At 34.3% G+C, this 16,585-nt stretch overlaps 1 protein-coding gene across 1 annotated transcript; it reads left to right on the forward strand.

The window, feature by feature from the left end:
• Positions 1-6,532: 6,532 nt before the first annotated feature.
• LOC131843330 (tubulin-specific chaperone E) lies at positions 6,533-15,919 on the forward strand. The gene is made up of 7 exons (XM_059191956.1): positions 6,533-7,148; positions 8,284-8,390; positions 9,446-9,625; positions 12,042-12,456; positions 13,871-14,002; positions 14,528-14,684; positions 15,421-15,919. Exons 1-7 carry the CDS (start codon positions 6,801-6,803, stop codon positions 15,735-15,737), a joined length of 1,656 nt encoding a protein of 551 aa, XP_059047939.1. The 5' UTR covers positions 6,533-6,800; the 3' UTR covers positions 15,738-15,919.
• The last annotated feature ends 666 nt before the right edge of the window (positions 15,920-16,585 follow it).

Genomic DNA, 16,585 nt, shown 5'->3' on the forward strand with positions numbered 1-16,585 from the left:
TATATACGAGGGGAAGCAAATTTAATTGCGCCATACGCGTCTGTATGTCAAATTTGTATGTCTGTGTTGCCCTTGAAACTGTGTTACGTTTTAGAACTTCCTAAAATGTTTTTAAATTACATCTCTTACTAATATTCTAAACGTGAATGTTTGTGAGTATGGATGTATGTTTGTTACTCTTTCACGGAAAAGCTACTAAACACATCAGAATAACACATAGACAATAATAATAAATCAATTGTACAATGTTCTCGTACAGCCAAAAACTGTAGTAGATAATAAATAACCCTGGATAACACAGCGTATCTAGTCCTAGTGCTTGTATTATGGGTACTAGACAACTACTAAGTATTTACTTAGACATATATATTTTTTATAAATACATACATAATATACACAGAAAACACCCAGACCGATACAAACAATCATACTCATGAATACAAATGTTTGTACCGTGCGAGGAAACGTACCCGCGACCATCGGAAGAAAAGCGATGTCCTATACCGCTAGACTACCGAGACCGTCAATGGAGACAAATTGCGAGAAGCACTGTCACCAAGGAGGACAACGAAGATATACCATCATGAAAGCCACGACCACTCTGTCAAGAGTATACGGTTAAAAGAAGAATCGGGAAAAATGTTACGTATAAGAAATTCCGCAGTAATCAGTTCCCATCGAGACTGAGTTACCCACGCAGTGAACTTTTTTATTACGATGGTGGTAAACAGGGCCATCTGATGGTAAATGATGGACTATCTCTAAGTTAGGTCCGTTTGCCCATCGTGATGAATTCAACAGAAATTAACCTCGAAAATTTCAGGAATTTAAAAGGTTGATTCAACCTGATATGGTACATTGTTAACAATGGGGTCATCAGTCTAAATTACTAAGAATTCCTTTTCCCCATTGGCCAATATTGCGACAAAATGAAGATGTGCAAAGTCTCTTTGCGAAGTTTAACATTCAGTATTACTCACTGAACCTTATAATCTTTGTCTTATCATTAGACAATATACGTATCAATATTATTTATTTATTAATCAGTATTAATCTGCATTGCATAAGCATATTTACAATAACAAAATTCTTAAAAATGTACTGCTGAACAACATTTATTTAAAATAGCAACAAGCAACGCAAGTTTCTTGCACATTTTTCTTGTGATCAGTCTGCGTGATTCTATTGAGTTTATTTTAATACAGATTATTTCTATTTTATAATAATATAATATAATATATATTTATAATAATAATATTTCAGGACAATTCACACATGCCATCTAGTCCCAAGCTAAGCAGAGCTTGTGTTATGGATACTAGACAACTAATATAAATACATGTATACATATTATACATAGAAACCGAGGCTGTCAAATATTTCTATAACAAAATGTATTTAAGTACTTTGAACAGTAGCTTTATGGAGGTTATGAATTTAAACTGCATTATCCATAATATTAGAAAAAAACACGCGTTTTCTGCTTTTACAACTAATTTAAAAAAATACGCGATTTTCATTTCGACTTTATTTTTTTATATTGATTAGTCTGCATTGTGAATGACTGATATTTAATTAAGTAATAACTAAGTAATAAATAAATCATTCATAAACCACTGCAATCTTAAAATATGTTTAAATTAATACAAAACCAATAAAATATGACTAAATAACCAATACGTAGAATAAAAAAAAATATTACTTCAAAACTGCTTAAGTTCATTTGAATAAAGATTTATATCTATACATCTATTTTTATATTTATTCGTCATTTTATATTTAGAACTCTGTTGATGAAAACGCCGGTAAAAAACCAAACCAATCTAAGAAATATGACCTTATCGGAATAAAATGGAGTGGTGACACATTAATTTCCTATATATAATGAGAACAGTTACATTTCTAAATGTGAATAACTTGCAGTGATTCTAGAACATTCTTGGTAAAAAAAAACGGTGACACATTATTTTCCTAATCCGTCACCGCACAGATAAGTCAGCAAGTAAACAATTAAATATTTGCAAACCTGTTACAACATAGGTAACTATTATTAAAGGAACAGATGTGCCACAACTTGATACGAACAATCAATAAATAATTGATGAAATACATCCTTGAACAAAACCTGTTTAGTGAGAGTTGACTTTTACGATTATAAATCTTTGTTTGATTCCGTGACATTGTATTTTTAAACAAGTTTAAAAAAAAAGAACAAGTTGTTAATACCTGTTCTTTTTAATGTCTTCTTAGAACTCTTTCAGTCATACATTTTTTTAAATAAAGGATTTGGTAAATTATGGACAAGGTACAAATAATGGGATAAAGGCAGGGCAATGATGAAATGAGTTGATTTTTTTTTTATCTGAAAGGATGTTGTCGATTAAGTCCTATAGAAACTTTATCACAATTGATTCTGGTTTGGTCTCTAGATATTCAAATAACTATAAACCTATATAAAAATGAATTGCTGTTCGTAAGTATCGCTAAAACTCGAGAACGGCTGAACTGATTTGGCTAATTTTAGTCTTGAAATATTCGTGGAAGTCCATGGAAGGTTCAAACGGTGATAAAATATGAAGAAATTGCTTAGAAAATAATAAAAACAACAATTTTACTTTCCCATACAAACTGTTCGTACCTGTCATCAAACAGGGTTCGTTCAGAAATTTATTGCTTTATTAAAGTTCAAAAACCTTTGACATATTATTTAAATCTAAGGCGAAACAGAGGTCAGCTAGTAATAAAATAAACCTTTACTGAGACTGTACAGTTCTCTTTTAAGTATAAAATACTTGTGTATTAATATGCTATTAACCGTAGCAGGTGGTATATGTACAAGGGTAGTTGGAGATACGAGAGAGATAGCAATGTTGGATGACGCTTTTGCCAATTTGTGGAATACAAACAGTTTGTTGATCCGATCGATCCCCCGTTCAAACGGGGATCGGAATTACGACGGCCTTAGCCGAGATTCAAACCCCTAGCAGTGCCCTCAGACGAAAGTCGTATCCGTCAGGCGGCAATTGGCCTTCAGCCGCTCCATAAGTCCATCCGCGGGTTTGGAGTGCCATCGGCACTCGCCCCCTATCGTCCGGTGAAGCTGTAAAGGCCAGCTGCGGCAAACAACATTAGAGTAGTCCGAAAAAAAGGTAGACAAATTGTTGATGAAAATCTGTAAATAAAACTATGCAACTGTCCCATAAACTGGCTACTATCATCTTTTATCATCCGATAAAGAATGATGAATGATGACGATTAGTCCCAGGTCTAGGGGGGGCAGGGGGAAGGGGATTGTTAGTAATGTGGACTAATGATCCCATTGCTAGCAATGTACCATGTCAGATCGACCTCCACGCGGTTCCCCCTGGAAACCATCGTGACACATTCCCGGTGAATTTGTCACGTTGGGCTAACTGATCTGACTTCATGTTCATCTTATCATCCTCCACTGGTGCCCCGCCAGCGTAAACCGTTAGCGCAGGGTGGTGCACCATTCCATTATCATCCATGAAAAAAAATATGAGGTCACAATTCATCATTTTTGACTCACCTGACAACCTGACCACTGTCAGACAGTCAAGTAAATTGTTTGTGTACAATGCATTTGAAAATGAAGATATAATTGTCCAAAAAGCCACAATCTTTAATAGCAATACTAATGTGACAAATTGTATGTTAATATGTAGATTGCAAAAATTTTGACCACTGGCAGAGGGTGGGGGGAATTCTAGGGGACTGGCATATTTTAGTTTTTGCCACACCTTGAGGATAATAAAGATCTGGGGCTGATGATGATGAAACTATAGTAAAACAATGCAACATAGCTGTAACTGTCTGCTGTGTATTAGTTATAATCCTCAGTAATAGTAATGCTTGAGCGGTTAGTACCTCTCAAGCATTGCCATATCTAAGGATGGCAAGAGTTGAGGGATACTAGCCTCTCAAGCATTGCCATTCATGTGTGATATGATTATGTGATGTAGATATGTGTCCAAAATCCAAAAATCCAAAAATACTACATGTATTTGTTGCCATTAATGTTTGTGAGAACAAATAAATTAATTTTTAAAATATGTAATACTACAGATATATTGCGTATAATTGGATATAAATATTTCAGTTAACTTCCTATACAAGCGGTCCAGTTATAATTCTTTATGCCCGTAAAGTTGTCCTATGTCTCACATATTTCTCCAAATTCTAAAATTTGATGGTAAATTACAGGATATGGAGGCATGAGTCATCGCATTCCTCGCATGAATCAATCATTTGTACTTATTAGTGTTTGTATTTATTAGGTCATATTCTATGTAAGTATGTATATTATGTAGGCATTTAAAAAAAATTAAAATATCTCTACTCAGTTGTCTAGTACCCATAACACAATCTCTATTTAATGCTTGGGAGTATAGCGCTGTGTGAATTGTTCTGGGTTATTATTATTAATACTGTGTATTTTGTGTTGTCTGTGGTACTGTCCTACCAACCAGGCTTATATAATTAAGAACAAAATAATTTCTATATGAAAATGTGTGACAACTTGTTTCCAGCAGAAGAATGTTCTGTTGACATATGCAAGTCTGCCTCAATAAAAATAGAACTAGTTTGTGTGATGTTGTGCTAAGTTCTATTTTTAGAAACATTAAAGATTGTTTAAAAAAGTTTTTTTATTAATCTCTTGGTACTAGCTCTTGTAAAGTGTACTATTAATTACTCCATGCTACAGACAACAATTGTTAATTTGCAACAGATTGCATTAGCTTAGTTGCAATTTTACTTCTATAAACAAGGATTAATTAAGTACAGAGTACCTACCTATTTTCCTGTACTTATTCTTATTTATTTACACTCCCATATTAGTCACTCTGACGGCTATAAACCATAAGATGACTAAATTTTCTTAATATGAACATACCTAATTATGTAAAACAGGGTTAACTGTATTTATGATTAATGTAAAAATTGCTGGAAAGAAATAATTTAAGTACCTATAATTAAGTTATTACAGAACTGTCTCATACAATTACATTTTTATATAACGATGGAAGTATTAGTCATCATATAAGTATGATAATAAATAACTTTCCCCTAAGGAGGTTCAACCCTATTCCACGAATTACAAATTGTACCCCCACGAGTTCCTATACGCTTTTAATAAATTAACGTGTCAGATCACACAAAGTCAGTTAAAAATGGATAAGAATACGTTGTTAATATCCAAATTTGGGGTATATTACGTTAAAATAACTCGAAAATCCTTCGCGTGTGGTCCCCCTTGGTAACGCGTGAAAAAAATCAATATTCGTGCCGAAAAATGTAACATAATTTTTATCTGAACGCGCAACTAGTTTATTCGCTAAATTACACAAATTTTTAATACTATTTCATTCATAAACTGTCTTTATTACGATTGTAATCAAATAATCGATGGGCAGTGACGTTCGCGTTAGCTCATGTTTACTTTTTTTTAAGTACGCGAATTATGGTATAAGGAACACCAGATGCTCAAACACACGGTAAATAATCGAGGGCCAAAATAGATCGGCTTGTGGACCATGTACGGGATAATTATTTATTTGTTTTGCTAAATAAAGCCCGATGGTGCGATGAACTCAATTGTACATACCTCATTTTGACGCTCGTATCGTTTCGAGACCAATCCTTAAACACTAATGCACAGCACGAAACAATTGTTCACTTATAAAATGCATATTTTCACAGACACAAAAGAACATTTCCGTATTATCGACTGGCGTATACGTCTAGGTCACTTAGCAGGGTAGCCATTTTTGTCAAAAAACACTTTTTACGTCCCTATTCCCAATTTCGGAAAGTGATGAGCGAGAGGACGCTATTCAGTACCGCACCTAACCACGAATGAAAATAAGTGGATCATTGAACCGGCGATCATGCCGAGTTCTGTCCGTTCTACGCTTGTGATTCAAATATGACTTTACAATAAAAATTCTAACACACCCTTAGTCATATGTTCACCACGACTTTATGCAGTTACAAAACAACTGAGACAAAATTCGGAATTCTGTTCTACACTTTGTCCTCAGCGTTCTAAATTTGGTCGGATAATACGTTATCTTGTACGTAGCCAATCAGCTGCTGGGAAATTATTTCAATTGTTACATTTAGCGCCATCTATTGATCAGTAGTTTCATTCCGCTTTGACATTAACTTGAAACTGACAGAATAGTGAACAATACTACTTTTTACATCTATCAATTTATGTTTTTTTCGGACTACTCTAATGCTGTTGGCCATAGCTGGCCTTTATAGACCAGACGATAGGGGGCGAATGCAGGTGGCAGACAAATTCCACGGAAGGCTAACTCCTACCTGACGGATACGACTTTAATTGCACCTCTCTCGGCTCAGGCCGTCTTAATTTCGATCCTTATCTATCTTTCGATATAATTTCGATGAATAAGTATTGGTTGTAATTACTTGTACCTACTTGGATTCTGTATAGTCTAATTAAAAGAAATAAGTTTACATTCTTTTCATATGTTCTATTAATTACTAATTACTTGAATCAGTCAAGTCAACCAATTGAAATATTGCTTGACATATGTTGAAAACGATGCATTCGTTCACTTTCACTCAATCATTCAAAATTCATACATTTCGTACACATTGTTTTGCGATGACAAAATTGCTTTGATGAGTGTGTTGATTATTGTTGTGTGATGTGATTTCACTGACTTCGTTCACTGACTTGACAGTTGAGTTTTTCGGGAACAGCCTGTTTTTCTTTTCACAAAGGTTCCTTTTTTGAAAACACAAAAATAATGGTGGGCGCTATGCCTGTTAGCTTGATACCAAAATTTTACAACGGTACCATGAACAGTCACAATGGTACGGACGATAGTGATTTCCAAGTGTATATTGGCAGTCGAGTTAAGTGTGGAGAAGAATTTGGCACAGTGAAGTTTATTGGAGAAGTGCAGGGATATAATGGTGTGTGGTACGGGGTTGAATGGGATGACGCTGCTAGGGGGAAGCATGATGGTTCGGTTGATGATGTCCAGTACTTCAAGACGTCTAAACCTGGGGCGGGTTCTTTTATTCGTCCAAACAAAATAACTCCATTCAAGACTTGTGCTGAAGCTATCAGGAAATATTATGGTGATAGAGAGGTAATTCCTTGTATAAATCATATTAGAAATAATCTTTATTTGCTTAAAATATGATAGCCAAGTTACATTAAGGTGTTACATATAAATTGCAGATATTTATTCAGCATTACATCAGTATTAGTAGAGTTTACAATAATGTTTGTACTGTATATACAACAGCTTCAAAGTTAAAACTTAGTCATACTTAATCCTGAAAGTGCCTCCCACACAGCATTTACTTACTACTAAATTGGCTGCTAATGGCCCATATTATAAACACCTTACAGATTAACATACATGTGAGTGATATAGTTAATCTATACATATAAATAAAATTAGAGCATCTGTTTCTAATATTGAAATAACCATTTTACTACTTGCATCATATATATAAAATTCTCATGTCACAATTTTTGTTCCCAAAGGCCTCCGAAATGGCTTGACCGATTCTCATGAAATTTTGTGAGCGTATTGAGTAGGTCTGAGAATCGGCCAACATCTATATTTCATCCCCCTAAATGTTAGGGGTAGTCCAACCCTAATTTTTTTATTATTTTAAGGCAAAATGGTTGCCGTGACAGCTAGTATGAATATAAATGTGGTACATACACCAAATTAACAATTTTTACAATTTTTGTCAGTTTGTTCCGGCTAATCTCTGAAATGGCTGGACTGATTGATGGGACTTTTTTCAGCAGGTAGCTGATGTAATAAGGAGTAACTTAGGCTACTTTTGATTAAGAAAAATTAATTTATTTTATTAAAATAAAGTTAAATTCACACGGACAAGGTCACAAGTACAACTAGTAAAAAATTTAATTTTTTTTTAGAAATTGCCTTTGTGGTCACGTCACTCATGATGGCAATATGCCATGGTAGCGCCATAAGCCATAAGACCATACACATTTTGGTCATTGACAATTTTTATGTCTACTTTGTTATTGCAGCAATTGTATTAGTTTTTATTTGAAACAAATAAAGATGATTATTATAATTATATTATTTATATCATCACAACTTATCGACTCTGACTATCGATGAGGTAGTCAGAGCCAATTGTCGACATCATTGTAAATGCAACACTTGACCTTCCCATGTTTTACTGGCTATATATTTTTTTGTTCTTATAATGTATGTTTTATATTCTATATTTCAGGATGAAACTGTTGCTGCCCACCGCAGAACAGTCATCAATGAGTGGAAAAGAGAGATGGGTGCACCATTTATTGAAATGGTTGGCTTTGAGAAGATACATCAGAAACAGTATGTCTATCATGTTTTTTTTATGATAATGAAACAGTGTACAGTGCTGACAATAAGAATGAGGTCAGGAAGCCCATTGTGATGAAATCACCAGGAATGAACTGAGGTGATTTCCAGGGGGAACCACATGGAGGTTGACCTCATATGTCAAGGGGTAATTTGGTCCATACAAATAATATAAATCAGAAGAATGAGGTCAGGTGAGGTTAGTTAGCCCATTGTGATGATTCAACGGCAATTAACTGTTAACCAGGGAAAGCGCATTAAGTTTGGTCTGACCTGTCCACTAGTACATTGGTACATTTAAATAATATAAAGAGGAAAGATTTGATTTTTTGCATGTTATATTGCGTTGAACATTTATTCAAGTTGTTGAGAATTTTTTAAAATTATTAAGACTTACTTTGACCAATTTAAAAAAAAAATTTCACTGTTTGATATTTATAGATAGGGTATCCACCCCAGAGTGAGTGGCTATACATATATTATCCTTACTAATTTTATAAAAGTGAAAGTAACTGTCTATATGTATATCACGCAAAAACTACTGAATCGAAAATTGAATGAAATTAAGTAGACAAAGATATTTTATAACCTGAGAAAGGTTATAGGCTACTTTTAATCCAAAAAAGGGGTTGTAAGTGGTTGGAAGGTGAGATCAAAGGTTGTATAGAAGTATAGTAATATTACAATCATGAAACTTTTTTCTTTGACTTTTTGGGTAAGATTATTAAATATTTCTTTCTTTATTTGGCCATGCCACACAGACGAAGTCCGCGACTCCACAGCGAATATTAATATCTACAAAACTGAATATTCTAAGTAAAGATTTGTTTTTTTATAAACTTAAGCATTAATATATACAATTAAAAAAATATTTCATGGGTATAAACCAATGTTACCAGCAAGTAACACTGGCATGTATTTACAAAGAATATAAATAATCTCTACAATAATACCTTCAGTACAATCCTAGGGACCTGCAGGACCCTAGCATTGCACTTCCCACGATTTGTAAATGAAAAAAGCTAGAATTGCCATTTAATGTATTACAGGAAGTTCGATCGTCTCCTCGAAGTATGCGTTCACGATCAGAACGTGTCAAAGGCGGGCGACGTGGCAGCCCTGTGCCCCAACGTGCGCAGTATCGACGTCTCCAGGAACCTGTTCTCCAATTGGCGTGAGGTGATACAACTGTCGTCTCAACTACCGGATCTTCGTGAACTGGATGTTAGGTGAGTAATGTTTGCTTTTCAACCGTCTTCACAGCTGAAGGTTATCAATTACGATTTTTTTCTATGTGAACCAATTTTGATATTTTTTTTTAATTGTAAGCATGTGTCTGACCATTAGTTTTTGAGATGTCCTTGGAAATGTGTTTGAAGTTGGGTTTTTTATTTCTGTTAATTACTAGCAATGTGTAGTAAAATAAAAGAAAATGTGTAGTCAGTCCTCTTAATGATACTCAGTCCTCTCTGTCTACCCCGTAAGGGAATATGCGTGAAGATATTTTAAAACAAAACAGAAAGTGAACAAACCTCAAGTTGCGGCAACAGCTCGTCCCACGCAGATTTACAAGATCACTATCAAAACTGCGCCCACGTTGTATTTGTCTCGATGGCCTTCACGTAATTTTATATTGGTTTATAAAATATCCACACGACTATAATACCAGATGGGGTAGTCAGAAGTAGTTTTGTAATGGATGTTTGGAATGTAACGGTTCTGTCTTCGCAACATGACATGGGATTGTTAATAATGTGAACCGATGAACATATTGCCAACAATAATGGCTGTATCATCCGTTATTTTTATTTATTTATTTATTTCAGGCTACTAGGCCTATATTATAAATACCTTATAGACTAGTATACATATGAAATAATATTATAAAATTAAAATATTTAATTTCTATGTGGTTATGTTACTGACGATGGCAATCTGCCATGATAGCGTCGATACACCACACCCTTCACCCAGTAGCGCCTGCCACTAGCGAAGTTTAATAGCGCTGACGGTCCTATCTAATTACAGTAGTCATAAAAACCTTTGAGTTTAAACATAACTTTAATCTATATATCTATACATATACATAAAATTGGAGTGTCTGTTTGTAATATTGAAATAACCGTTTTTTACTACATGCATATGAATATAAATACGGTACATACACCAAAATAACATTTTTTACAATTTTTGCCTGCCTGTCTGTTTGTTCCGATTAATCTTTGAAATGGCTGGACCGCTTTTGACGGGACTTTTTTTGGCAGGTAGCTGATGTAATAAGGAGTAACTTAGGCTACTTTTATTTTAGAAAAATCATGTTAAATTCCACACGGGAACAGCTAATTTATAATAAAATACTGTAAACATTCTTGGTAACTACTATAACTAAATTAACTGTGACAGGGTTCGATGTTTGAACAAATTTATTTATTCATTTTCAATCATACAAATATTATATAGTTGATTATGTTATACATTGGGCCCCGCACTAGGCGAACCTGTATCGCGGGAGTCCACAAAAGAATTGCCAGATGATTATTAACTATTACAGATCAGCGGGTACAGTAGATTTGACATATCAGACGAATGAAGATACATTAGTTCGATTTCATAAAAACATTGCAATGTACCTCAAAAGTCGTAATGCAAACAGTTGCACAAGAACATAGTGTTTTTCAGATTTAATAGAAAATTAGCAGTATACTAATGAAAACTACTAATTTGTAATTGGGACACTGTAGCCGTGTTCTTTAAATAGTCTGTAGAATGAGTATGTAACTTCTTAATGTCTTCTACCAAACGTAGCTTATTTTTCTGTCTACTCTAATGCTGTTGGCCACAACTGGCCTTTACAGCTTCACCGGATTATAGGGGCGTGTGCAGATGGCACTTCAAACCCCCGGAAGGGGGGGGGGGGAAGGGGATTGTTGTGGGGAGTGATGTGTACTCATGACCCCATTACTAGCAATGTCAGGTTGACATCCACGTGGTTCCCTCTGAAAACCATCGTTGTAAATTCTTAGTGAATTTGTCACGATGGGCTAACTGACCTAACCTCATGTTTATCTAATCATTCTCCACTGGTGCCCCGCCAGCGTAAACCGTTAGCGCAGGCGGGTGCACCATTCCATTATCATCCATAAAAAAAAACCCGCGTAAGAACTTATGGATTGGATAAAGGGTAACTCCTGTGTGACGGATATGACTTTAGTCTGAGGGCACGTCTAGAGGTTCGAACTTCGGGACAGGCTGTCGTCATTTCGATCCCCGTTTGAATTGGACGGGGGATCGATCAGAGGGGATTGACCACACACACTCACATTGCCATAGTGAGTGACCACAAAGACAATATGTAGTATTATTTTATTTGTTTGTGAATAAACTGGCTTTAAAAAAAAGTAATTTATTTGAGTTTCTTGCCAGATCTTCACAATTGGATCTATATACTGAACTGGACGGTAGGGAAATAATTATAATATAAAAAATTTGACTTTCATAAGCGGCTAAAATGACCTACAAGGATTATTGATTTTTGAATTTGATTGTTATACATATGTATGTTAGTCCTTAATATTGGGTCAATATTATTATACAATAATATTAACATGCCTGAGCAAAAAAAAATTTATAATTTGTTATTTACAGCAAAAACCGCATGGCAATTGACATTCCCGAAGAAACTCTCGCACAACTATCAATCAACTTCTCCAATTTGGAGAAACTGAACATCTCCGTGTGTGAATATGAGTGGGCGGATATAATAGCGTTATCCCATCTCTGGCCTAACGTGAATGAAGTGATCGCAGCTCATAACAGAATTAAATGGATCACCGCACCGCAATTGACACTACAGACCGTTACAACCCTACGATTAGATGGCAACCCCATAGACTCGTGGCGGGAGATTTTGAATTTGGGGAAGATGAGGAACTTGAAAGTTCTCAGTTTGAACGACTGTCATATCGGTGAAATAAGGTTTAATGACGAGGCAAATAATAAGAAAGTGGATGTGTTCCAGAATTTGGAAGTGTTGTTTTTGAACAGGAATAGAGTCAATGATGTAAGTATTTATTTCCAATTTGCTGTGCTTGCGGATTCACCTGCGTGAATTTTATAGCTTACTAGCTTATATCTGCGGCTTCGCTCGCATTGAATCAATATATTTTTTTATTATTTTTTAATAAAAAAGTAACCTATGTTCTTTTTAATATCTCCAAGAACATCTGTACAAAATTTCATGGTGATCGGTTCAGTAGTTTTTGAGTGAAAGTGTAACAAACATCCCTACTTTCTCGTTTATAATACTTAGTATTATAAATCTGAAAGTAGGAATGGAGGGACACTCAAAAACTACTGAACCGATCACCATGAAAATTTGAGGATGTGTTGCCCTGATGTATAAGCTATATTATTGTAAAGATTCATTAAAATCCATTCAGTAGTTTTAGCGTAAAAGAGTAACAAACATCCATCTATCCATCCATACTCACAAACTTCAGCATTTATAATATTAATAAGATTTATGTTTTATGCAATTGGGATTTATGGAAATGAAATATTCATCATTGCCTTGCCTTTATCCCATTATTTGTGGTCGGCGCAGTATGTCATTCTCTTCCACTGCTCTCTATCGGTCGTCATATCTAAACATACTCTTCTTTTATTCATATCATCTTTCACACAATCTATCCATCTTTTCTTAGGGCGTCCCCTCCCTTTACATCCATCCACATTAATATTCATTCACATTCAATTATTAATATAAAAAAAAAAGTTTATAAGCGGCTAAAATGTCCTACATAAATAAATTCTTTTTTATTTGATTTGAGTATTCTAGTTAGATTATTAATTGATAGAGGAACTTCCTCCCGCGTACACCTAAATTATAGAATGAACTACTTACCAAGGTTTTCTCAAGAGACTACAGCATAGGGTTTTTAAAGAAGAGTTCTTGATATTAAGGTTTATTAAGGGTCGACGACGCGCACCTGACATCCCTGGTGTTTCAGACTTCCATAAGCTACGGCAACCGTTCACCATCAGTTGGGCTGTATGTTCGTTTGTCACCGTCCAGTATATAAAAAATATGATGTTCAAATAATGAAAGTCGGCTTACCCTGGTCTCAATACGAGTTAAATTAAAGCTTAGTATATATACTCTACAAGTTACCCCTACATCTATAGATGCATATTTTTCAGTAGTTTTGAAAGCCTCGGTGGTCTAGTGGTGTAGCATACCGCTTTACTATACGGTCGCGCGTTCAATTCCACGCACGGTACACACATTTGTATTCATGAGTATGATTGTTTGTATCGGTCTGGGTGTTATCTATATTTAATATCTATGTATTTATTTACAAAAAAAATATTCATATATTCACTCAGTTGTCTAGTACCCACAACACAAGCTCTGCTCAGCTTGGGACTAGATGGCGTTGTGTAAATTGTCCTGAGATTTTTTTATTATTTTTCAGTGGCGATCAGTAAGTGAATTGGACAAGTTGAGTCGACTGAAAAAATTGTATTTCCTGAAAAACCCAATCCAGGCTACGGACTCGTATGACAACGCATCACAACTCATCACCGCAAAAATTGGCACCCTACAGGTATGTTTTGTTTCTCCGTATCAATATATACGACTAGGGTGGAAGGGGTTGTTAATAATGTTGTTGAAATTTTTTTTTATACTACGATGGTGGTGAACGATCATGCATACGGCCCATCTGATGGTAAATGGTTACCGTACACCAGGGGTATCACATGCGCGTTGTCGCCCCTTAAGAAACTTTTATTTTATTTGTATATAGGTAAAATGAAAAAAGACTTTTCTCCATATATCTAATATGGAGAAAATATATTCGGAAAGACTATTGACAACAGAATGAATGTATAAACAAGAATGTAATATAAAAGAATTATCAAATGTTCAAAACAAATACAAATTTAGAATAAAAAATATATTTTTGATTAGCCAGTTACAACAAATGTGGAGAAAATCCCCTAATAATTACTAACAATTATGGTACATAAAGCAATAATCTTTTAATTATATATTTATGGATGGTTTTTATAAAATCAATATATTTATCCATGAAATAAATGATCTCAAAATTGCTTTGACATCTTTCCAGGAACTAAATGGAACAATAATAACACGCGAGGAACGCCGCGGGGCGGAGTATGACTATATGAAACAATACGGCGCCGAGTGGAAAGTATCCCAAAAGGATTTCGCAAAACAAACAATATTCACATTGGAACATTGTCGCTTCGAAGAATTAATTAAAAGTAAGTGCGGTAATTTCTGAGAACATAAAAAAATAAAACCCTAGGAATACAAACAAATACAGGAATAAAACATATAATCCAAAAGGTTGTCATCTTCTAAACTTGTTTTTTAACTGACTTAAAAAAAATAGGTTGTCCGTAATTTCACTGCCATGTCTCACCCAATGGAAACAATTTACAAATTGAACAGCTTGGTGCTTAAAATAGGTGAGATAGATATACATACAAAGACAACTTTGTTATAAGTCTATCTTTGGTTTAGTCCTACAAGACTGCTATTTGATTAACAAATTATATATACAGTTATATATAAATACGGTATGGGGTTTTCAAGAAAGAGATATTAACGTTTCATATGGGTCAAAAATACATAACGAAATATCTCTTTTGGAAAGTACTCACTATCCTGAAGAGATATAAACCATCGCTCCTAAGAAACAATCTCAATCCTTGACAGCCCCTAGCCACCTAGTAGTGAACTTTAAAAATGAGAAAACACAAAAAACCTCTGCAAGTCGCAGTGCTATAATAAGATATGATCTTATGGGGGGTTTGGGCAAAAGCTTATGATAAGCTATTGCCCAAACCCCTTAAAATAACAGTTTCGGCCACGCTGACGCTGACGAGCTGATATCCTCCTGCATCAGGCGTAGGCTACGGTAAACGTTTAGCATTAAACGGGCGGTTTGTTTTATTGACACCACTGTTATAAAAAAGACAATGGTTTTGTTTACAGAATATGGCGTTCCTGAAGACAGCCTTCTAGTGAAGCAACCCAAGACAACAACCCTCACATCCCAATTACTAGAAGTAACGCTTCAAGACGAAAACGGGAAGAAAATCAAAAAGAAATTCCCATCCACAATGATAGTTCAGAAACTGGTAATACTCGCTCAAAGACTGTTCACAAAACCTGGCAACACTGGCGCACCAAAACTCTATCTTGTCGACGACCAAATGAAAGGCGCTGAAATATATTTAGACAACGTGATGAAAGAATTAACGTATTTCTCAGTCAAAAATGGCGACACCATTCTTGTTAAATTCAGATAATTAACAAATATATAATTATTAATGCTGGCAGCACAAGAAGACGGTTACGTTTAATTGGCGGTAATTTTGCGTATGTATGTATTTCATTTATGAAAAAAGCTTTGTAAATAATGTTATTTCTAAATTAATATTTATCCCGACATCTATGTATCAGAAATAAATATAATTTATTTATCTATTCATTTACATGTTTTATTTATTTTTTATGAACACGGTCCAAATATCTGAAAATTGAAATATTAAGGAAGCAAAGACAATATAAAAAAATATTATTAGCCTTTTTGATTTCATATTTACAATGGATTGTGAGGCTAACGGGTATGCCTACATGTATAAAATAATCGACCATAGAATTTAATTTAAATTTAGAACATTGAATCATAGTCATAAAAATAAAAATATATCAAATAATACATTTATAATTATAGAAACTCAGTATGACACTGCAAGTGTAGTTTATTCTCTCTATGCCCAAGAGTGAGTATGTATACTTTCGTTTATAATATATTGTAATAAACAAATTATTAGTATTTTCAATAAGAATAATTTATTTATCCCAGTAAGAGTACAACCTACAAACATCTGTGTATATTGAAACTGAACACCTGCAACCTTCAGATCATAAAAATCTAACCTTGAATTAAACGTGAACTGAGTTTATCTTTAATAGTTCAAGATGGAGTGGTGTGTGAAAAATAATTCATTTTATCTAAATTTTCAATTTCCATTGTTTTAAAATTACTAATATGAAAGTGTAATATGGTTTCCCGTTTATATTAGCTATAAAAATTGTGGATAACTGATATAAATGCCGTTTAAAATCGTTGATATATGTTTTTCAAGAAATA

Source organism: Achroia grisella, unplaced genomic scaffold (assembly GCF_030625045.1).
Source record: "Achroia grisella isolate CSIRO2021 unplaced genomic scaffold, CSIRO_AGI_Agris_v1 utg295, whole genome shotgun sequence".
Taxonomy (NCBI): domain Eukaryota; kingdom Metazoa; phylum Arthropoda; class Insecta; order Lepidoptera; family Pyralidae; genus Achroia; species Achroia grisella.